The sequence below is a fragment of the Lactuca serriola genome, chromosome 4 (assembly GCF_051521515.1).
Source record: "Lactuca serriola cultivar US96UC23 chromosome 4, Lser_US96UC23_V15, whole genome shotgun sequence".
NCBI classification, from domain to species: Eukaryota; Viridiplantae; Streptophyta; class Magnoliopsida; order Asterales; family Asteraceae; genus Lactuca; species Lactuca serriola.
In genome coordinates this window covers 34,710,001-34,734,391 of record NC_136411.1, presented here as the reverse complement: position 1 = coordinate 34,734,391, position 24,391 = coordinate 34,710,001, and the positions used below count along the sequence as shown (strand labels likewise).

Genomic DNA, 24,391 nt, shown 5'->3' with positions numbered 1-24,391 from the left:
ATTTTGATTGAGTGAAACACATATTGCAAGATGTTCTCGTTACCACGAGAGATAACTTAATGACACCGGGGCGGTGTTCAACCCATTACCACGACGTTAGACTAAGTTCACGTTGGCCTTAACGCCTGATAACGCCTGTACCCTCTAGGCTTAATATATTTGTAACTTTTTGTTAGATTTTAGTGAAATCTAAGTTTTTTCTTGAATTTCTAAATATATTTATGGAATTTTAGATTTATTTTTGAAATTTAAAAGATGTTTTTCTATGAACTCCATAAATTCACAGTCTAAAAATGCTATCCAAAATATCAATTTTTGTTAGATAATTTTCCTTATTTTAACATGGCCCATTTCAAACCGGTTATCTTATAATTTTTGTAAAATAAAAAAAAAAAATTAGATCAAATTATGATTTATATAATCGATATCCCTTCGTGAAGTGTTCCTACTTACCACAAGCAACCGACAATTTCACCTATTCACGTCAGCTAGCCTACTCTGCTTTTCTCGGTCACCAACCTCGGTTTCCCATCCTCCTCTCTCTCTCTCTCTCTCTCTCTCTCTCTCTCGCATGCCCAAACAATTCTCTTACATCGAAAAAATAGGCGTGATACTGTAGATGATACTGAAACCACAGCAACGGCGACGCAAGACGGCAGCTATTCTTCGAATATCATCACCAGCAACGATTTCTCACTATATCTCCATCTTCTTTGGAGAAATGCTCCGTCGCTACTTCTTTGAATTCAAATCTTCCACATTGCTCCACCGTGTTCGAATCGCCTCGCTGTTCTTCATATCTTTTGTTTTTTCTTATGTCCTTCTCCATAGCGCTCTTGATTCTTGCCAGATCCGACTTCCGGAGTACTTGGTCTCGTCTACCGACATGCTCTCCTCTTCCCTGTCCTTCAACTCGTTGTCGGTTAGTTTCCTTTAAGTCATCATTTAGAAAAAATTATGTGTTGTTACAACGATAACTTATTAGTAACTTGAAGTCTATTAATTTCAATCTTTGGAATTCTCTATTTGGATTTTAAAGGTATTCCTTCTCGATAAAACAACTGCTAGAAGTTTATATTTCCTAATTTCTGTATCAAATGAGGAAATAAAGGATGTGTGACGATTTCTGTATCAAATGTATTGCTATTGCAGGAGAGAGCTGATTCTAGTCTGGAAACTGTTTTAAAGGAGGCATCTATGAACGACAGGACAGTTATTTTAACTACTTTGAATGAGGCTTGGGCCAATCCAGAGAATTCGATTCTTGATCTGTTTCTTGCAAGCTTTAGGTTTAGTCAAGAAACCAATAGACTCTTGAATCACTTGGTGATTATTGCTCTAGATCAGAACGCATTTGCTACTTGTAAGCGTGTTCATACCCATTGCTTTTCCCTCAGTAGTGAAGGAGTTGATTTCTCTCAAGAGGCCTATTTTATGACCCCTGATTACTTGAAGATGATGTGGCGAAGGGTTGATTTCTTACGCTCTGTGCTTGAAATGGGATACAACTTTCTTTTCACTGTAATCCTCTCTCTCTCTCTCTCTCTCTCACACACACACACACACACACAAACACACAGTAACTCATAATATGCATATTGATTTTGGTGGGTTTCCTTCAAGCAGGATGCTGATGTCATGTGGTTCAGGGATCCTTTTCCTCATTTCTATTCGGATGCAGATTTTCAAATTGCATGTGACCATTACTCTGGAAACTCGACTGATGTTGAGACAAATATACCCAATGGAGGATTTAGTTTTGTGAGGTCAAATATCCGGTCAATAGAGTTTTACAAGTACTGGTACTCTTCAAGAGTAATCTATCCAGACATGCATGATCAGGATGTTCTCAATCGTATCAAATTTGATTCAATCCTTACAGACATCAACCTGAAGTTGAGGTTTCTAGATACAACGTATTTTGGGGGATTTTGTGAACCTAGCAAAGACTTGAATAAAGTGTGCACAATGCATGCAAATTGCTGTGTTGGTTTGGAAAACAAAGTTCATGATCTTAGAATCATGCTTCAAGATTGGAACAACTTCATGGCTCTTCCTCATAGCATGAGGTCTGAAACAAATTTAACTTGGAGGGATCCTAAAAACTGCAGGTAACCTTTGGTGATTATCTCTGACATGGTTTCTTTTATGCATTTCAAGAGAAAAGGAAAGTTTTTTGGTGATTATTTCTGACATGGTTTCTTTTCAATATTGGTTTACCAGTCTTGCTTTGCGTAGACATCTTGATTTGTCTGAAGATGGAACAAGTGGAGAAACGATCAGTTAACATATGCAAAGATAAATCTTCTAACTTGTAAGTTTTTCTTCACTGAAGTAGTTATTATTGTAGAGAAAAAAATGACAAGACGATATGCTAGTTCAGTTGCATAGTTTAGTGAGATACATGTACAACATAAAACTCGTAAATCGAGAATTTGAAATACACTATAATCGTTTAACTTAACTGTTTAGGCGTTAGATTCTTCCAAATGATCGTGTTGCCCCTATCTTCTTCATCTCCTACATTACCATGTTCCAAACCGTAAAACCAAACCTAATTAAAAAACAAAATTTTGACTATAACACTCAAGAATCAAACTTAAAATTAAAACAAAATCTAAAGAATCAAATTTAAAATTATATGAAAGCATCAAATTCAATAGTTGAAACCTAAAATATATGTTGGCATCCTCAATGTTTCTCCACCTAGCTGCACTTCACACAAAACTCCCCACGCACACGCACACCGTTTTTTTTTGACCATTGATCTCATTGTTTTGTTGCCTAATATCAACGATTGGATGATTTGCTGTATTAGAAAGACATGATATTATAGAGAGGAAGTGTGAATGAAGGTGGTTAAGTTGTGGTTGCCTTGGGAGGGTTTGATTCCAAGCTTTGTGGTAGGTGATGGTGGGAAGTGTATGAGTTTGGTAACATCATCATCGTTGGTAGCATCTATGTTGGTGGTGGGATTGATCTCGTTGCAACAATGGTGTTATGGTGGTAGTTGGGAGTGTAATCAAGTAACGTCAACTTCTTAGACACTTGAGACCGACTTGAAAATATTTGAAATCAATTCGATTCAACTCGAGTGGAGCTCCAACTAGTCCGCTATATTGTCGAGTTAAGCTTAAACTCTGAGTCTCAATTCTTGGCTCGTGAATCTTTTCAGCTTGCTCGTGCTTGGGAAAAGTTATGTTTTTACGCTTTATTTTATCTATATCTACATTTTTCGAACGACTTACTTATATTTACATAATTATTGTTAGTATATAATAAAGCTGATCTTGAAAGTGTCGAGCTTAATTAAATTGCATTATTTTAATACATCATTTAGCCTTGTCGAAAATGTCAATTACTTAAACAAGCTTAATTTGAGCTCGAAAGTTAAGCTTCACTCGTGCTTGAGTCTAGTTTCAAGCTTTAAGTTTTTATTAAGAGTTGAGCGCATGTATGGACTCGATTCAGTTCGATTACACACCTAAGAGCATATATGTTGGTTACGCGATGAATAAACAAGGTTTACACACTCTTACATAAAGAATCTTGTGTTATTGTAGAATCCATCGTAGATTCCAGTAACATGAAATCTGTTGAAGATGTATTTTTGAAAGATGTTTAAATCTCAACTCTAATATAGCTTTTGATGTTGTTGGTATGTCTATTTTATACTCATAACCCTTACTAAGGAAGATAAACCACAAAGTAGTAGTAGAGTCGGAACGGAGAGAACCTAGGTGATTGGTTCTTCCGTTCTTGGTCAAAAGGAAGCATATGAAAGTGTAAAGTGAGGTATTTTCACAATCAATATGGATGTGGTGATCCAGAAGTGGCTAGAGCTATCAATGATGCAGCTGACTCTCTTATAATTAATGTAACTAGGGAGTTAGTGGATCTACCAAAACACATAGGATCAAAATGAGTATTGAAAACAATGTACCATTGAATAAATAGATATCTTTCTCTAAAGCAATATTAGTTGCTAAGATTTATGCAAAAAGAACAATTTGATCACTTTGAACACCTATGTTTTGTTTGTTAGAATGAATTTCTGTAACGCCGTGATTTTTACAAAAAAAAAATAAAAAAATCTTTTAACAGAAAATGCAACAAAAGTGTTATATTGTCTATTTCAAAATCTTTCAAAGTAGACCACAACGTTACATTCGTTCAAAAACCAAACATCCAAGACGTTTATAAATGTAGCGGAAGCAAAATACAAAAGTAGATAACCAAAAACGTGTCCAAGCGGTATCTTTTATTCTAAGATCATACTACCCACAAATGACCCAATCTCACCGAACCAAGCTCTTAAGCTACCTACACAAGGTAAAAGAAACAAGTATTAGCAAATATGAGTTGTACACAATTAAAGAGAAAACACACATATCCCCTTAATGGGCTAGTTATTTGAAACAAGTAACCAAATATATTCCATACCACATATCAGATAAAACCAAGTATATCTAACCATAATGTATATCGCGTATAACCGATCATGTAATATCACTGCGTATATATTGCGTATAACCGATCATGTAATATCATCGCTTAGCATGTATAACCTGTAATATCTTATAACAAGTAAGGTAGGTGTCCCATAATGATACATAACATAAAAGGAAAACCGCGCTCACTACTTGTGTCTGGCTGGTAAATGTTGTAGGTGGTTCATGACTTCCACTTGAAACACCAACCCATGCCACTTTCGCTACTTTGACTATGCAAGGTATAAGTACTTTTGTCGTTTGAGAGTCGGTGCAAGTGGTAAATTAACGACACCTCATAGCTCCTACATGATGCTTGATCTAGCCCTTTTATTGCCAAACCACTCCAATCCACAAACATCTAAATTTTCATGTACTATGTGTCACATGGTCAAAAAGACCATGCAACTCGTTAATGGCTTAAGCTCTTTTCCTATAAGGTGTATTGCAAGCTACTAGGCCCATAGTCCGTATAATGTGTAAGGTTAAGTACTAATACTACCCTTGTCCACTAAATTAGAAACCCATATATTTAAATCACAGAATCCGGATCAAATAAGAACAAAATTTTTGGTAGGAAGGTAAAAAAGTTTTATATGTATATTTTTTTAACGAACGAATAAAATGAATCAAGATGATTCAGAAAAAAAATGTCCCCAAAAAACACCTTCATGGTTTATTTTTAAGTAAAATCAAGCAAAAATTCATTTTGATGAATTTTAGTGAATAATAACAAAATCCTTGCAAAAATGAATCACCCAGATGTTTTTTTGGGATTTTTTTTTGATTCATGTAATGATTCACTTTTTTGGTTCGCCAAAAACTATGTAGAAAAAACTTCATACCTTTTACCAAAAATTTCCTTCTTACCCGATCTATATCATTAAATCATACTCCCTTGGTCTCAATATTATTGTCCACAGACAAAAAACACATAGATTAAGAAAACATTAATTACCATTAACTTTATACAATAAAATGAAAGTTCTGTCTTTACTTTGCATTTAATGTTCCAATAAATTCTTAGTTGGTTAAGTAATAATGAGCGGTATTTTGGTAAAAATGTTATTTAATTTTAGAAGTGGACTATTATTTTGGGACAAACCAAAAAGGAAAGATGGACTATAATTTTGGGACGGAAGGAGTAAACCATATCATAGAATGCAATAATCATATAATCAAGTTGAAGCATGCATATACTAAAACACTCATCAAAGCATAGTCTTGTTTAATTCATTTCATAAACCATAGCATAACAATGCATATACCATTAGATAACAAAATTATTCATTATAACCGATTTACAAGCATCATCATATGTCGTAGGTAACAAACATAAAGCTCACATATTTCAACAAATAGATAATAGCCTATTACGAATCAATACAACCATTTACGAAAAAGGTAGTTTTTGACTATGTACTTGATTTAGAAAAGTCTGACGGCTCATCCCTAATCCGGCTCATCTCCAATCTGAATAGTTGAGAGACCTCTACCAATAGTAGATATACTTATGTGTGACCGTGGATTCCGCGGTAGCAATAGTTCTAACTCTACATTATCTACATTAAGAGAGGGGGCTCTATCTAATGGAGGTATAGATCCTTCCGATAGTACGATACGATGCAACTGGAAAACTTAATAGGCTACCGTGGCTCGCTTCGCTTTTGTTGTGAAGCTCACTGCTTTTAGTATAGGAAATCAGGTTCACGCCAAGCTAGGGACTACCCCGAACAAAAAACGAGGACCCTATAAGAATCGAGTACCATACAAGAAATATGGTCCGAACAAAGGAACTATGTGTCGCATGTACATGGTGTATGTCATGCATTCTTAGTCAGGTTTGACGTGTTGCGTTCATGAGTTAAATGCTTCAGACCCGTCATGTTTTAGCATAGCTATGTGTCACGTTTTAGCTATGTGCATGTGTTGTGTTTTATCACATTGGATTGTAATGCAGACATAGTACGTCTCGAGTAATGAGGGTTTATGCGCCACATTCGTTGTAACGGTGCAATGATCGATATCTTGAACACTAGTCGTTCCCGACCCCATCCTAACTCTCTTTGGGGTGTTTTCAAGCACAAGGGATATACTCAAACAATCCAAATTGATCATGAGCAAAAATGGATACAACTTACACAAAAACATCATATTTGTGCAATAACTTACAATCTACAAGTTTCTATTGAATCAAAAATAGAGAAATGAATAATAGATGAAGCTCTTACTTTCTTGAACTTTTGAGAACATCGAGAAACACAATGATGAGATTGGAAACCAACCACCACGCCAACAAAATCCACAAAAGGCACACTTAATAACTTTTCATTAATATAAATGGAAACTCTAATCAGAACTCATCCTTTCTAGTTATGGAGGTTGTAAATAGGGTAAGAAAATTGGCCATTAGGGTTAGGGTTCCTTAAATATGCCATAATTTTCATGCTAGCCCCTTAGTATATCAAAATGCCCCTTAGACCCATATATAGGTTGAAGGTTTATTTAATTACACTTTGAGTTATGGAGGTTGTAAATAGGGTAAGAAAATTGGCCATAGGGTTAGGGTTCCTTAAATATGCCATAATTTTCATGCTAGCCCCTTAGTATATAGGGTCAAGGTTTATTTAATTACACTTTGCCCCCAAACAACATCTGAAAACGAAGATAAGTTTAATCCAAATATAGAAAACATAATGGAATGCTAACCTTGCAAACAGAAGAAAATTTGGTTCATTACAATTTCATATGAACTATCATTGCAAATTCAATTGTGAATGGTCCGTATATTCGTCAAATGGACATGAAGACATCATTTATGAAGCGTTACTTAATCAACGATTTTTAGGATGCATATATTGAGCAGATCGATGAGTTTACGATACCTAGATGTGATAACAAATTATGTAGACTTGTATATTCGTGTAGGGTTTGAAACAAGCTCTAAAATAATGGCAAGATATATTTGACACCGGTCTTGCCTCTTTCTGTTTCACAAAATGTATAAGAACTATATATATATATATATATATATATATATATATATATATATATATATATATATATATATATATATATATTGAACATTTTTTTTGTATATACATATGATTTTTCTGCATCAATACATACAATATAAAAAAATTACTTAGGGTAAAAGTGTAAAAAAAAATATAAACTTAAGGGTAAAAATGTAAAAAAAAAACTATAAACTTAAGGGTATTTTGCGAAGTTAATGTAATGGAAACCGGAACACCCAGTAAAAGGTAAAATCTAACATTTTTTTGGAAAATATGAGGGTAAATTGGACATAAAATTCAATTTTGGGCAAAATCGATAAAAACCTGAAAACTTGAATGTTTTTATGACATTAACCCTTAAACTGTTTTTGTGTGAATTTTATCGAATACACTAGTGATATTGGCGAGATGACATCAATGTGACATCCGACATGACATGTTGTTGAAATTAATCACAGCATATGTTGTTAAACATCAAACCCCATTACTATGTTTAATTTGATTTAATTCATTCATATTTAATGTACCAAGTAAATGGAAACACATTAGTACAAAAAATGACATTGGTCACAAAACTCAAAACTGTGACCATATGCCTTTAGCCCTATGTTTTTTAATCGAAAGTGTGATCAAAGGTTGTGTCCTTTTAGGTAACATACGACTACAATAAATCTAGTAGTTTTATTATTTGAAAAACTATAGTCATTCTGTAAAATTGTGGCAATTGGGTAGGAATATTTGTTGAAATCAAGTATTTTATACAATAATTTTGGCCATACTTTTTCTTGAGGCGCTTGTTTTTCTAACAACAACTATTGTTCATTTAGTGGCTAGATAAATTTATTTTTACTTTGGCGTGTGTTATTATTTAGTCACAAAAAGATTGTTTATTGAGACTTTAGACACATGGAATCAAGCAAACAATGAACAAAAATGTTGTAATCAAACATCTTGTCCATTGTGGCCATAAACTCTTATTAGACTCACATTTGTTTTTTTTGATGATGTCTATTGTTCATTCAATGACCCCATGAAATTATTTTCATAGTGACATTTGCTATTATTTAGTCACATAAAGATTGTTTGTTGAGACTTAAGAGACATGGAATTAAGCAAACCACAGCCAAATTTGTTTTAAAGACACAAGTGTTTTAAGTGTGTTTTTCATATAACTTATAGCCACATGATTTTTCTTAATAATCACCATTATTATCATTAATACATACAACGATTTGTAAGTGTGACTATATATATATTTTTTTCGATATAGAAATCAATTAAACATCGACTGTAAGAGACACATTGTGGCTGATATTCATTTTACAATAACTATTCTTTGTTTCCACTATAACATTTGTTATCTTTTAGACACATAGAATCTACAATTATCAGATGAAGTTTTATTAGCATGACATTTTGTCATTTTAACACAATTATCTTTAATGGGTAATATTATTTACATTTTAGTCATGTATAAGATTATTATAGACACAATTTATTTTTGTTATGGCTATTTGTTTTTTGTCTATTTAGCCATATGAACTTATGTTAACATTACACATGTTATCTTTTAGACACACTAGAAGTTTTCAAAGTTGTTATTGATTATAATCTAGACATTGTGAATCAATTTAATCATAGTCGAAAGTGTTCTATTGACACACAATTTCATTCAACGTGACTATCATTTATCCTATTATTACATGAATTTATATTATCATGTCCTTGTTTAGATTATGGTCAAACAATTTCAATTACAATGACTAATGTTTTCTTTATAGCCACATGAGTTTATATCTATCATGACTTAGCTTTCGGTGTAACACACAATATTTCTTTAAAGTGATTTTGTATATCTTTTAGCGACTTGGAACAAATTAAAACACGGCCCATACAATTATTATAGATACGTCAATTAATTTTAAATGTGGTTATTGTTTAACCTTCGTATTAATTTATTTTGACCATGACATTTGTCAGACACATAAAAAATCAATGCGACTATTGTTTACTTTTAGACAAATATAAATGTTTTAAGCATCGACAATTAGTACTTATAGAAATGTATTTTGATTTATCTCGTGAAAATTGTCTATATGAAGCCATATTAATTTTTGTAATTGTGTTTGTATATAACTTTTGCCACGGATATGAATGGATATTCACAATTATAAATGGACATAGTAGCCACTTTTGTTTAATCAAATGTTACAAATAAATATAGCAACAAACAAGATGAACAAAAAATGATATTATTAATAATATAAGAAAATCCATACATGAGTTCTCAAGTTAAATAGTAAGAACAAATTTGTAATCAAAACATATACGTAAAACAAGCAAAGGGAATGATTGTAGACATAAACGAAGAACTTGATCTTTGATATTTTTATCTTGTTCATATTGCACCTTAAGTTGTTCTTATTTTTTCTCATGCTCATGCTTCTTATTCTCTAGTTGAAAATCAAGTTCTGCAATTCGTTCTTTCGATGATCCTTTTATCCGATGAACGTGTCGATATCTGCTGGAAATCGCACCAATGCCAACAACCTTTAAAAATCCTCATTTTTCCTTGCTAATGACAAGTGTGAGGGCATCATGCCCGAGTCAAGCTTCACTTCAGGTTTAGGGCTTCGTCAGTGATATGTTTTTAATGGTCAATTATACACAAAATATATCAAATAAATGTAGTAAGATGTTACTTGACCAATTGCACATTTATATATAAACAACAAACAAGAAAGTTTGCAGTTAAACTTACTAATTTGATTGCCATGACTTTGACATCAACATCTTCGTATTTGCCCTTTTTATTTTCCATTGCTTTCCTCCACCTAAAGAATGTAAGAGAATTTCCATCTTCGACAAGTTCTTTATTTCTACCTTGTAACTATTAAATACAAATAAAAATTTATATCCAAAAACATGGATCAATGTATTTATTACAAAGTATCGTTTATGGATACATGACAAATAAACTAAAGTAAGCTGCTATTTGTTACATATAAAAGATTTTTGTCTTTAGGATAACATGTAACCAAGCACATACACAAAACAACAAAATGACATAAACACAAAACAGACATGCAACACCTACAAACGTCTCATTTTTTATAGCAAAGGCGCGATTTCAGATATGGCAAAATTCTAACTATTAAATTTTTTATTTTAATATATTTATTTTTTATAATATTTATTTAGCCTTTTATTTTATTTATTATGAAATCCTTATAATTTATTTTTATAATATTTATATATTCTCCTTATTTATTAACTTCCTTTTTAAATATTTTATTTATTAATCAAGCTTCTAAAAATTAATATTCTCATATTGAGCAAATTTAGTTATTCAAAACTAATTAATTGTTATATATTTTATTTTATATACTAAAATTCCTCATTTTGGAATGTAGGTGTCACATAGTTCCCTTATTATAGATTACTATAGATTATGGGTTAGTAAGCCCTTCATATTGGATTTGGCTATTCCCTCTTCTGGATAAAGTTTTTGAGTTATTAAACTCTTTGGTTTGATTTGTGGATTTTATATCCTTGGATTCAAATATGGGTACATATATTATTTGCCCTTGTTTATTTGAGTCTTTGTACTCTACCGTTAGGTTTAGTAATACTTATGGTATTTGATGATCCATATTGATTTTGGAGGTCTGATTTGAGTAAGTTCGATTGTTACATTCTTATTGAAAATGAATCAACCTCGAGTATTCTCATTAAGCAATTCTACTACATAACTTATTTTGACTTATGCTTAGGTTAAAGACCTAGGAATTACTTAGAAGGTAGCTTGGATATTTTGTAGGCATTAGGTTTTTATGTTATTAAATTGATTAATACCTTGATCTTTTCACAAAACTCCATTTTTGGTACTTCTGACCTAATTACACACAATTTTTTTTAAGTATTATTAATGCTTGTTTTAAACTACGTGACTTACGTAAATAAAAACAATACAGTTATTTAAATGAAATCAAATGAAATAAATATTATTTTAAAATTACCCTAGCGAGGGGTGTTTCAATTTGGCATCAAAGCTTGACTTTAAGTGTAGTAGGTACTAGGGTCATTACTTGTACTTAAACTATATGTGGTCTAGGTTTATTTTGAAATGTTAAGACAATTGACCTTAATTTAGAAAGTGAGATTTTATGTGTCTGTAGGTTTCTAATTGTTTATTTAGTGTATTTGAACTAACTTGTAAAATTCCCAAGAATGGTAAGAATTAGAAGTTGAGTTTCAAATATGAAAAAGAAAATTTGAGGTTGAAGAGACCGATAAAAAACATTTTGTACAAACCATATTTGAAGGGATTCAAGCCCGGTAAACTGAAATAATGGCTCCCTCCTTGAAGAGTTGACAAAAATATGAGAGTGAGATTATGGTACCAATGTACCTTAGGTTGAATATCTTCGATCCTTCCAAGTAACATACCTTTCTTTATTTAGATCATTAATTCTTTAAAGGCGCACAATTTGTTAGAAGAACAAATAATGATCCTTGTGTCCATGGTGAGCTTGAAAGGTGTAATGAGTGGAGTAGAATTCCACCAGAAGAAAGGAAAGAAAATGAAGAATTCATCTAGTTAAGGAATGTTCTAAGATAGGTCACATTTACAACTACAATTGCCAAAAGTCAATTAAATTTACTTTGTTACAAGTTTCAAAACTAACTATCTAATTACTAAAACTAATATCATCTTTCAGACCAATGCTCATAACATGCTGAATGTGCTTAACCATACTCAGACCCTTAGTGAATGAATCTCCACGATTATCTTATGATGATACACACTTCACGACGATGTGACCTTATTCTATTCTATGTATGATGACATGGTATTTTTTGTCGATATGGCTTGATCTGCCATGATCTTTTGGTTCCTTTGTTAATGCAACCGCACCTTCATTATCATAGAAAATCTCCATTGGCTCCTTGATATCCGGAACAACTCCAAGGTCTCCGATGGAGTTCTTCAACCAAATCGCCTCCTTTGATGTTTCGCTTGCCCCTGTAAAAGGGCAACAACCCTCATTTTCTCCCTCACACCCTCCAATTCCCTCTCTCGAAATTCTGAGTTATAGTTACGAAATCTCCTTAGTATTTAGGATAGTTTGGTGAAGCTTTGAGGCCTCGAAGAGCTTGACAAATAGTAGCTATTAAGCCGGAGTTATGTCAGTGCAATTTCCGGACTTTGTCTAGGAAATCCCTATAAGTTAGGCATCACTATTTTGCTTTCTGTTTAACTTATAATTATAGTCATAATCATTATTATGAACCTATAATTAAGATTTACAATAATTCTATGTTATAATCCTGATTAATCTACTTACGGGATATGTGTCTAGAATGGTCACGTTGGTTTGGTTGTTGGATTTTAGTAAAGCTATATGTTGAAATGATCATGCCTCTCAACTGTTGGGTTTGGCTGATCCTTACTTAATAGATATAGCCTACGTTACTAGACCGTCATAGAAGTTAATAAGTTAGAGTATTATAGATTAATAATCGTTAGGCATGTTACCCGTCTGTTGGACCAACAATCGGATTACCCAGCCTGTCAATCGTCTAAGTAACTGTCCAGGTGAGTTCATCTTACTATATTATGTATTCTAGTATATATCCATGTATGTTAGGATATACGAACTAGCACTGTAGATCCCATAGTATAGATTTCTATGTGCCTGTAGAGCCGAATATGTTGTATCTATGTGCGTGATTGTTGATGTGCTTATAAGTTTGTAACACCTCGGTTTTCAGGCATTTTCAAATTTATCTCTTGGTTTTAAAGTATGTCATTTTGGTCCTTGTTTTGTAAGGAAGTGGTCGTAAGAAAACCTTGTGGCATAATGGTAATTTTAGGAGAAGGTGTGGTACGCTAAGCATACATGTGAGTACACAAAGCTTTCTAGGGTGTGCCCTAGTACGCTGGGCATAGACATATGTACGTTGGGCGTGCTCGTCCAAAAGAAACCCTAAGTTTTAGAGTTTGTGGGGTATTTAATCACCCTTATAGAGCATTTAGCCTCATCTTTTCAGCCTTCAAGCCCTTGAGTCATTTTTTTTAGCAAACCCCAACCTCATAAGCGAGTGTCTTGAGCTAAAAGTGTATTCTTTGTGTGCTTAATGAAGAAGTTGCATCAAGGAGATTAGCAGTTGAAGCAAGCTTTTGGGTCTTGGATCATCACCTTCTTGGGAAGCTCCAGAAGGTAAAAAGTTGCTACATTTATGCTTTTTTTTTTCTTGGATCTCATTTCGGTTGCTTTATGATGTTCTTTTTGTCCCAAAAGTCCCATTGTTATGCATTTATGGTTTTAGTCGTTTTGGTCTGTCCTTTCAGACCCTAGGACGAGTTATAAGCCATGAAATTGAGGTCCCTTTAGCTAGTTTGGCTCCATGCTTCCTGTAGAAGGTCTTAATGGATTAAGACCATGTATTAAGGACTTTTTAGACGTCTAAAGTCATAAAGTTGGAGACTTTATAACCCTGGAGTGCATTTGGATCATGGATCTGATGCTTGGGCTTAAGTGCTTAAGCCATTAAGCACTTATGAAGAAATTGAGTCTTGCGAGGGTACGCCCTGCGTAGGGAGGTGTTCGCCCCACATACCCAATCTGCCACCCCGATGATGGATTCTGCGCAGCCTCGTGTACGCTGAGCGTACCTCTGGAGTACGTGACAGTTTTGGGCCTCTTCGTTTTGGGCTTCGGTTTTGGACTCACAATGTCTTCGGCCATGTTGGGCCACTTGGATTTTATGGTTTGGGCTTTTGTTTTGATGGGCTTTTGTAACGACCCAAATTTTACAAAGAAAATTTTTCACTTTAGAATGAATCAAAATAATCTCATAAACCAAAGATTCCGAAACATATGTTTTCAAATTAATATTCATTACATCTTTGTTTTCCTTTTTAAAACATTAGAGGGTCCCAAAATACATTAAAAGAGAGATAGAGTGTGTGCCACGTCATCATGCCGGGCCCTTGCCCTTGGGCTCAGAAGTACCTGAAACAAATCAACAACCTGTAAGCGAAATGCTTAGTGAGTTTTCCAGAGCATACCACACACAAACACATACACATATCTTGATAGCTAATTAAAGCTACAAACATGCCACAAAAACCATGCAATACAATCAACAAGAATGCCATGGGCTACCCCACATGGTCTTTACCTAGGACTGCCATGTGCTATCCCACATGGCCTTACATCCAATGTCATGGGCTACCCCACATGGTCTTTACCTAGGAATGCCATGGGCGACCCCACATGGGCTTATATCCAATGCCACGGGCTCCCCCCGGGGTCTTCCATACCAGCATAATATCACATAACATAACAATTCATAAATGAATAATACACATACAACATGTACACATAATGGGCCGGCCTTGGTGCCGTAGACCCATAGGTATGGTGAGAAGACTCACCTCCCTCCGATGAATACGAATATTGCACTCCAAGTAATTCACAGCCTCCCGAGCTGAATAACAACAACCATAACACAATCAATAATAGCGCCTTAATTACCCAAATAGAGGCCCAATCTTCAAAGTCTACCCCCAAGGCCCAATTACCCTTTTCTTACAAATGGGCCCCAAAGTCCAAGTCCAATATCCTAAATGGGCCCCTTGGCCCAATAAGGACCAATCAATAAGTCCATGGCCCAAACAGGTAAAAAGGCCTATAACTCTCAGAATCAAGTCAAGCCCAACAACCAAATGAGGTCCGAAGGCCCAAAGGCCCAAAACAACTTAGGGCCCAACTCAGCTGCGTACGCCCAACGTACCACCCTGGTACGCGCATCGTACTAAAGGATTGGGCACTACGTGCCGTGTAAAGTAGGTTACGCCCAACGTACAAACAGCTTAAGCACTTTTTCCATTAAGTGCTTAATACTCGAATCCATCACGACCAAAAGTTAGATCTAAGGCTGAAAAGATGTCCTAAGGCATAAAGTTGGCAACTTTATGCCCTTGCATGTCTCATACACACCCAACCACTCCATTAAGACCTTTCCAATGTCTTTTACCCATGCATGAGGTCAAATCTCTCATCAAGCTTCCATTTTTATGCTTCTAAATGACTAAGGGACCTCAGATATAACTTTCATATCAAAAGGGAAGGCTTAACCCAACAAAGAGATCCAAAGTTCATAAAAGGGACAACCCACCAAAACCCTAGCTAGATCTAAGGATTAGAGAGGAAAGATGCAAGCTTTTTACCTCCAGAAGCTTTGCAAGATGCTTTTAAGGCAGGAACTTGAAGCACCCACTTGATCCAAGCTTGCTTGACCACCTCTTCTTCTTGAAATACACACAAAAAAGCCACAAATGCACACTTTAAGGCTTAAGAATGATCTTACAAAGGTTTCCAGGAGTATATGGACGTTCTAAGGCTGTTGAGGCTCTCTAGGGTTTAGTCCAAGGAACATAAGATTGCTTAAATAGGCCTCAAGTCCGGATAATTAGGGTTTTGCAACCCTGACGCGTACGCCTCGCGTAACTCAAGGTACGCCCAGCGTACCTTGATTCCTCCGCGACCACATCCATGCAGTACGCTAAGCGTACACTTAAGTACGCCCAACATACTTAAGGGACCATTTATGCTAATAATATAATCCTTAGGGTTTTAAGACTTACCAAAATTTTTGGATGTTACAGCTTTCTTGGGTGAAGGCTCATAAAAGGAATTGGGCCATATTTGGGCCTTAGATGTTTGTTTTATATTTTGGGCCTTAGCTTGGGCCAAGCTTGAGAAGGGTAAAATGGTCTTTTACCCTAATTTGGGCTCATAGCGTGAATCAGGGGCTAGATGTTGATGGGTTGTCTTTGTGGTATTTGATAGTGCGTAGATCATAGCGGAGTTGGCAATTTGGCAACCTAGATATGAGTTGAGGGTCGGACATGGCATGCCAGACTCATACTGAGGGCTCAGTAGCATTCCATATATGAGTTGAGGACCCGGTTGGTATGCCAGACTCGTACCGAGGGCTTGAGGGTATTGGAGCAATCTAGATATGAGCCGAGGGCCGTGCAGGGCATGCCAGACTCATACTGAGGGCTCAGAAGCATTCCATATACGAGCTGTAGACCGGCTGGTATGCCAGACTTGTACTGAGGGCTGGATATTGGTATTCTAGTCCGATGACTGGTTGATTTGGGAGCAAGCCAGACATAAGCTGTGGGCCCCAGGCGTAAGCCAGACTTATGTTGTGGTCTCAAGAGTAGGCCATATATGAGCTGTGGGCCTGATAGGCAAGCCAGACTCATACTGTGGGCTCAGAGGTAATCCAGTCTTTTAGCTGTGGACCCAGTACTGTTGTTATTTATCTGCTATATGTTTGTGCGATGGTATTTTGGGGGAACGAACTAAGCTTCGTGCTTACACTCTGTTTATGGTTTCAGGTTCTTCAGATGATTTGTGGCAAGGCAAATGCATGACTATACATATCCTTGGTTTTACAACGGATTGGATCTTGGGAGACTCTAATTTTAAATCATGTTTTGGAGACAATGTTTTTGTAAACACTTTTGTTAATAAATGGGTTGTTTTGAAAGGTTTAAATTTGTTGAAATTTTTGTGATGTTACAAAGTTATTATGAATTAGTTAGGGATGATAGCGGAACGACAAAGAGGTCGGGGGCCTATGACTATACACATCCTCGGTTTTACAACGGATTGGATCTTGGGAGACTCTGATTTTAAATCATGTTTTGGAGACAATGTTTTTGTAAACACCTTTGTTAATAAATGTGTTGTTTTGAAAGGTTTAAATTTGTTGAAATTTTTGTGATGTTACATAGTTATTATGAATTAGTTAGGGATGATAGCGGAAAGACAAAGAGGTCGGGGGCCTATAGGCCCACGTGTTAACGAAATGAGATGTAGGCCATAAGTACAGACTGATATGTGTGAACGAAATGAAATGTAAACCGTAAGTACATGTAGACTCGTGTTAAAGAAAAAATGACATGTAGGCTGTAAGTCTAAAATACGCATATTATTTGTGTGCATGTATGTGTATTATGGTATATGGTATATAGGCAGAAATCACTAAGCCTAGAGCTTACCCAGTTGTTATATAGGCAGAACTCACTAAGCCTAGAGCTTACCCAGTTGTTATATAGGCAGAACTCACTAAGCCTAGAGCTTACCCAGTTGTTATAAATGTTTTTCATGCACTTCATTGGTTCGACTGTACTTATGCACATTCACAATTATGTTTTGCGTATTATACTTTGATGTAATTGAATATTTAATAAATAAAATGAAAATTTTGGTTTGAAAATTTAAGATGTAACAAATTGGTATTAGAACCTTGGTTTGAGCGAATTAGATGAACACTCGTGTGAACTGAGAATCTGAATATCTTAAACAAAATTTTTATAAAAAAATGAGATGAAGTGGAAAAAATGCGATGCGCACTGTTAGCCGAAGCTCGGTAGGGAATGTGATTCTTAAAATATCCATGTTAGTTATGTTTGCTGATATATGAAATGTTAGACATACATGCTAGTATGTAGGCTAGGGATCTTTTCGGGAATTGTCGGTTAGAATTGTCTGGTAAATTAGATACCTTATAGCCTAGGGATTTGCTTGTTAATTGTTGCTTAGAACTTATATTAATATTATTTAGTTATTTGACAAATACATTAGGTTCATGCTCCCAAAATTAAATAGTTTTAGATTGCTTGATTTGGCGCTATTACGCAAATCTGTATGAGTGCAACCGTTGTAGTTAAAGATCATTCAGTCGACAGAATGTTTTATTTTAGCGGCATGCAAAAGTATGATAAGTGTGGAAAATTACACGAAGGGATTTTTCGTGCAAAAGTATGCTACAATTGTGGCAAAGGGAGTGCACATCTGTTTTCACTGTAATCAAATGGGCCACGTCAAGGCCAACTATACTCTTTTAAACTTGACAGACACAATACAAGATCCAACACCTACAACATTAAGGATAACCGACCGAATACAAGGTGGAGTTGAAGCCCCAAGGGCAAGCCTTTCAATTCATGGCAAAAGAAGCAAGGGAAGCATCAGAGAACATGTCTGGTTGTTCTTTAGATCAAGGAAAAGCTCCAGTATGAATGATATCCTATCCTAAAAGTTAATAGTACTCATAGGCTTCAACTAATGTAATAAATGTACAACAAGAATATTAAACTAAATATAGGATGTTTACTTTACATATGGTTACCAGTGTTAAGATAGTCAACATACATGTTAGTATATTTCCAAACAACTTATGCTTATCCTATTCTAAGGAAGTCACTTGTGAAGAATACAAGTGGTAGTAGTATGATAGGAATATCTAAGGTCATTGGATTAGACAAACATGAGTTTCTTCAAAGTCAAAAAAGGAACTACCAATTGTATAAGCAAAGTCAGCTTAAGCTTAAACCAGTGGCAAGTAGTAGCAGATAATGGGTCGAACCCAAGTGGGGGAGAACCAACCCTTAAGGAAGAGGTACGAGGAGCATCTTGACTTTTGACACCAAGGTATAGGAGTAGCAGCACAATTAAGTGGGGATTGTAGTTTCGGTGTTGTCGTAATGAATATGACCCAAATTCTGAAAGAATAGATTTTGTTAGGATATAGTAGATGAATTCCCCTTGTTAGTCACTTCCTAATGAGTTAACTGTGTCGACATTTCAAGTCCAAAGATGATTGCCCGTCATAGCAGATCAGATTCAAAAAGACTCGACCGACGAGTTCCTGGTTTTGGTAGACTTCGCGAGGAGCTCAGGAGTATGTCTAAGGTAGAAAATGAAGTTCTAGGAGCCATGTAGATGCGACAACGTCGACAAGATCACAAGTTGATCTCCATAAACTCCGATAAGATAATTTCAAGGTGCCCTAGGAGTAGGATTTTAGGGACGAAATCTTTGTAAGTGGGGAGAGTTATCACACCCCATTTTTACCATTCCATAGGATTCAATATAAACAAACGTTTGTATAATTTGAAGTAGAAATATTACTCTTTAGCCCAAGAAAAATCGGAAAAATAAACCGAATCGTCCGTAAATCGTAAAAATGAGTGCACCAAAACACACACACACACACACACACACATATATATATATATATATATATATATATATATATATATCGTAGAAAGTACATGTCGTATCGATCTCGAAAATATAACATTCGTAGAAATCGGACTTTGTATGAATTATATATGATTTTTATAAGATATAAACATAAGTCGTGTACAAGGAATATGTGACGTAAAAAGCTACGAATAAAATAATTGACCTTTAGCTAAAGTCACCAAAAGGAATGTCATAGTACTCTTTAAGATAAGAATTTTTAGAAAAGGAATGTTAAAAACGGAGTCCGTACGAGAGAGTTATGATTTTAGCAAAATCGTTTAATTATATAGAAATACGGATGAAAAATAAAGTAAGAATTAGTTGTTGGGCTCCAAAGGAAATTTGTAGATCTCGTCGAGAGCTTTCCGGGGATATAAATAATGTAAATATGGAGTTCGTGTGAAGAAGTTACGGAATTTACAAAATCTGCGTTTTGCGATGCGTGACACGTGCTTCTGGAAGGTGAAAATGTGGACCACTTAGAGCCTGACATGTGGCACAAAAAATGGATGGGGAGACTTAGCCTTAAAATGCGCGACGTGCACCCCAAAAGTCGCTTGTAAAGTGGCAACAACCCTCATTCTCTCCCTCACCCCTTCTAATTCTCCCTCACGAAATTCTGAGTTATACTTACGGAATCAATTTAGTATTTAGGATAGTTTGGTGAAGCTTTGAGGCCTCGGAGAGCTCAACAAATAGTAGCTATCTAGCTGGAGTTATGCTAGTGCAATTCCTGGGGTTACGTTGGCTTGGTTGTTGGATTTCAGAAAAGCTATATGCTGAAATGATCTTGTCTCCCAACTGTCCTACTTGGATGATCCTTACTTTATAGGTCTATCAATATTCACTAGGATTAGTGATAGGTCTAGCGTACATTACCAAATCATCGTAGAAGTTAATAAGTTAGAGTATTATATGTCTAACGGTCTATTGGATCACCCAAATCATGTCAATCGTCTAATTAACTATCCAGGTGAGTTCGTTTTACTATATTATGTATTTATGTATATATCTATGTATGTTAGGATATAAGAACTAACAATGTAGAGACCATAATATAGTTTTCTATGTGCCTGTAGAACCGAATATGTAGTATCTATGTGTATGATTGTTGATATGCTGATAAGTTATTACGAATTAGTTAGGGGATGATGGAGGAACAACAAAGAGGTCGAGAGCTTATAACCCCACGTGTTAACGAAATGGAACGTGGAGACATCTGGGTGGTGTGTCGGTGCATGTCGCACATCTTTGCGCGTGACTGCGTGCGAAGAGTTCTAATTTCTTAAAAATACCATATCTTCTCCGTACAAGCTCCGTTTTTGACAGGTTTTATATCGATGCATAGCTATCGATGATATCTACAACTTTCATTTATACTCCGTCAGCTAATTTTGAATTTATTTTTAAAGTTATATTTTTAACAAACCTAGACTGTTAAAACCCGTATAAAAATCATAACTCTCTCATACGATATCTGTTATTGACTGTCTTTATATCGATGGAATTGTATGGACAAGATCTTCATTGTTTTTCCAAACAATCGACCGATTTCTATTTCGGTTTCTGTGTCGTATACTTGTACGCTGAAACTTCTAAAAAACATAACTTTCTCTTATGAAGTCAGCTTCAAACGTTCTCTCTATGCGTGATCTCCGTTTTGCAATTTCTACGACTTTAATAAAGATTATTTATCATAAATAGTCTTCTATCGAAGACGTCTATGACTGTAAGGCGAAAAAATGGGGTGTTACATTACTATAGCATATCAACAACTACAATTTTGTTAATTGTCATATATGTTTAAAATATACACAATAGTCTAACTCACCAATATATATATATATATATATATATATATATATATATATATAATTTGGGTGGTGTGTCGGTGCATGTTACACATCAATGCAGTCGTTAGTGTAGTCACACATCTGGTCTGTGTACACGAGCGTGCGATTGTGTCCGAAGAGTTCTGATTTCTTAAAAATACCATATCTTCTCCGTAAAAGTTCCATTTTTGACAAGTTTTATATCGATGCATAGCTATCGACGATATCTACAACTTTCATTAATACTCCGTCAACTAATTTTGAATTTTTTTTTTAAAGTTATATTTTTAACAGGCTCAGACTGTTAAAACCTGTATAAAAATCATAACTCTCTCATACGATATCCGTTTTCGACTGTATTTATATCGATGGAATCGTATTGAAGAGATCTTCAATTCTCGTTTAGATTGTTTTTCCTAACAATCGACCAATTTTTATTTTGGTTTCTTTGTCGTATACTCATATGCTGAAACTTCTAAAAAACATAACTTTCTCTTATGAAGTCCGCTTCAAATGTTCTATCTATATATGATCTTGGTGTTGCGATTTCTACGACTTTCATCAAGATTATTTATCGTAAAGTCTTCTATCAAAGACGTATTTACTTGACTTGTTGACTGTAAGGTGAAAAAAATAGGATGTTACATTTCTATAGCATATCAACAACTACAATTTAGTTAATTGTCATATATGTTTAAAATATATACAATAGTCTAACTCACCAATATATATATATATATATATATATATATATATATATATATATATATATATATATATATATATATATATAAACGAAGTGTTCGAAATTTTAATTTTTACCCGAGAAATGTCTAAAAAATTATAAAATATTATTCATACATTCTCACTAGAATTATCCTTCCTACTTTAATTATTCCCTTGAACCATTTGTATCTCTCCCTTTTCTAAATAAATTTTAAAACTGAGTGGATGATATTTATCCTCGCATTCTCAATTTTGTTTTCATCGAATTAAATTGTGTATCGATAAAACTCTTACAACAACAGTTTAATTGATATGTGATGTCTAAATTATAATTAATCGTCACTTTGAAAAAAAATTGATGTGTCTGATGGAAAAAAATGTTACGGTTAACATAACTTCATGTTGCTAAATTGACAAAAAAAAATCCTCGGTAAGAATAAAGTTTGTGTCTAAAATGTAGTCATGTTTAAGATAAATTTGAGACTAAAAGATAAATAATATTACATATTAAAGATACCAGTGTGTCAAAAACATAAAATTGTCGTGCTAATTAAACTTTATATGACTATAGGTTCTCAATTATCGACATTTTAAAAAATCATTATATATTTGTAGCATATTTACAACTACAGTTTAATTAATTATGTATGTCTAAAATATAAACAATAGTCAAGCATATATATATATATATATATATATATATATATATATATATATATATATATTATTTTTATTCTCTAAAAACAAACGTCTAAATTAATCTAAATAAATTATTTCGAAATATTAATTATTATCAAAATCGATATATATATATATATATATATATATATATATATATATATATATATATATATATATATTCCCTAAAAAACAAAATATATGTTAATATAAACAAAGTGTAACTAAATTCTAATTGTTATCTAAAAATAGAAATCTATAAGAAGTTATAAAGTATTATTCATATATTCTCCTAGATGGCACTCTATTTAAATCTTTTCATTCTACACCTATTTTGGATGCATTCACTAGAATTATTTTTTCATAATTTAATGATTCGTGTGAACAATATTCTCTCTCTCTCTCTCTACCTCTCTCTCTCAAATAAATTTTAAAACTTATTCGATATTCTTTTTCCACATTCTAAACCTTGTTTTAGTTAATGAAATTTTGTGTTGATAAAACACTTACGACTATGGTTTTCATTGATCCTTGATGTGTAAAATATAATTAATAGCCACTTTGAATCATAACAAATGTTATGGTTAACATAAGTTCATGTGGTTAAATTTCAACTATATAGGCCTTTCTGCACAACGCCCGGACAATCGCCTAGTATTATGTTATAAAGGGAGCATTTTCCTTTCACCATATTCATTTGAAACACCCATGTATTTTTTCTTTCACCACATGCATTTGAAACTCTCATAATTTTCAATTTTTTTCTAATAATAATTATAAGTTGGTTAATAAAGTTAAATAAATATCAAATCTAAAGTGTAATTACATAAAAACTAAATTTGACTATTAAAATATTATATTTATCTACTTATAAAGTTATGTTTTTTTAACTTTTAACATATTATCCTTAGTTTATTAGTTTTAATATATTGTTGGATGTAAACCATTATCATTTTAAAGATACAATTTTGGAACAATTTGTATAAAATATTTAAATTATTAATTTATATATAATATTATAGGGTCAACTTAAATATAAATTTTAGTTTAACTTAAACAACCCAATTGATATTTTGTAAATAGTTAAAATGATTAATTGTAGTGACTTTCTAATAATGATTATAAGTTGGTTAATAAAGTTAAATAAATATCACACCTAAAGTGTAATCATAAAAATACTAAATTATAATTTTAGAATAATATCTTACTTCTACTTATAAAGTTATGTCTTTAACTTTTAACATATTATACCTAATTAATTAGATTTAATATGCTATTGTATGTAAACCATTATCAGTTTAAAGCTACAACTTTTGAACAGTTTGGACAAAATACTTAAATTGTTAATTTAAATATAACATTACAATATCAATATAAATATAAATTTCAGTTCCACTTAAAAAACCAAAAAATATTTTGTAAATAGTTAAAAGTAATAAATTGTAGTGATAAATACAAAAACTAAATTGTAATCTCAATTTAACTAAAATATTTCATAAAGATACTTTTATAATCGTTCAAAGTTTTAA

The 24,391-nt window shown here is 33.7% G+C and overlaps 1 protein-coding gene across 5 annotated transcripts in view; it reads left to right on the top strand.

Moving 5' to 3' along the window:
- Positions 1-466: 466 nt before the first annotated feature.
- LOC145101299 (uncharacterized protein At4g15970-like) overlaps positions 467-24,391 on the top strand; it is a 28,888-nt gene continuing 4,963 nt past the window's right edge. The window contains exons 1-5 of one of the 5 annotated variants that reach the window (XM_079038491.1): positions 467-922; positions 1,153-1,521; positions 1,627-2,111; positions 2,224-2,314; positions 16,929-17,088. In XM_079038491.1, coding sequence (XP_078894617.1) covers positions 620-922; positions 1,153-1,521; positions 1,627-2,111; positions 2,224-2,287 — 1,221 coding nt within the window. In that variant the 5' untranslated portion in view covers positions 467-619 and the 3' untranslated portion in view covers positions 2,288-2,314; positions 16,929-17,088. Of the gene's footprint in view, positions 923-1,152; positions 1,522-1,626; positions 2,112-2,223; positions 2,315-2,818; positions 4,638-4,669; positions 5,138-9,964; positions 10,424-16,928; positions 17,089-24,391 lie in introns of those variants that run through there. The other 4 variants (XM_079038493.1, XM_079038495.1, XM_079038494.1 and 1 more) reach the window with 4 other exon arrangements.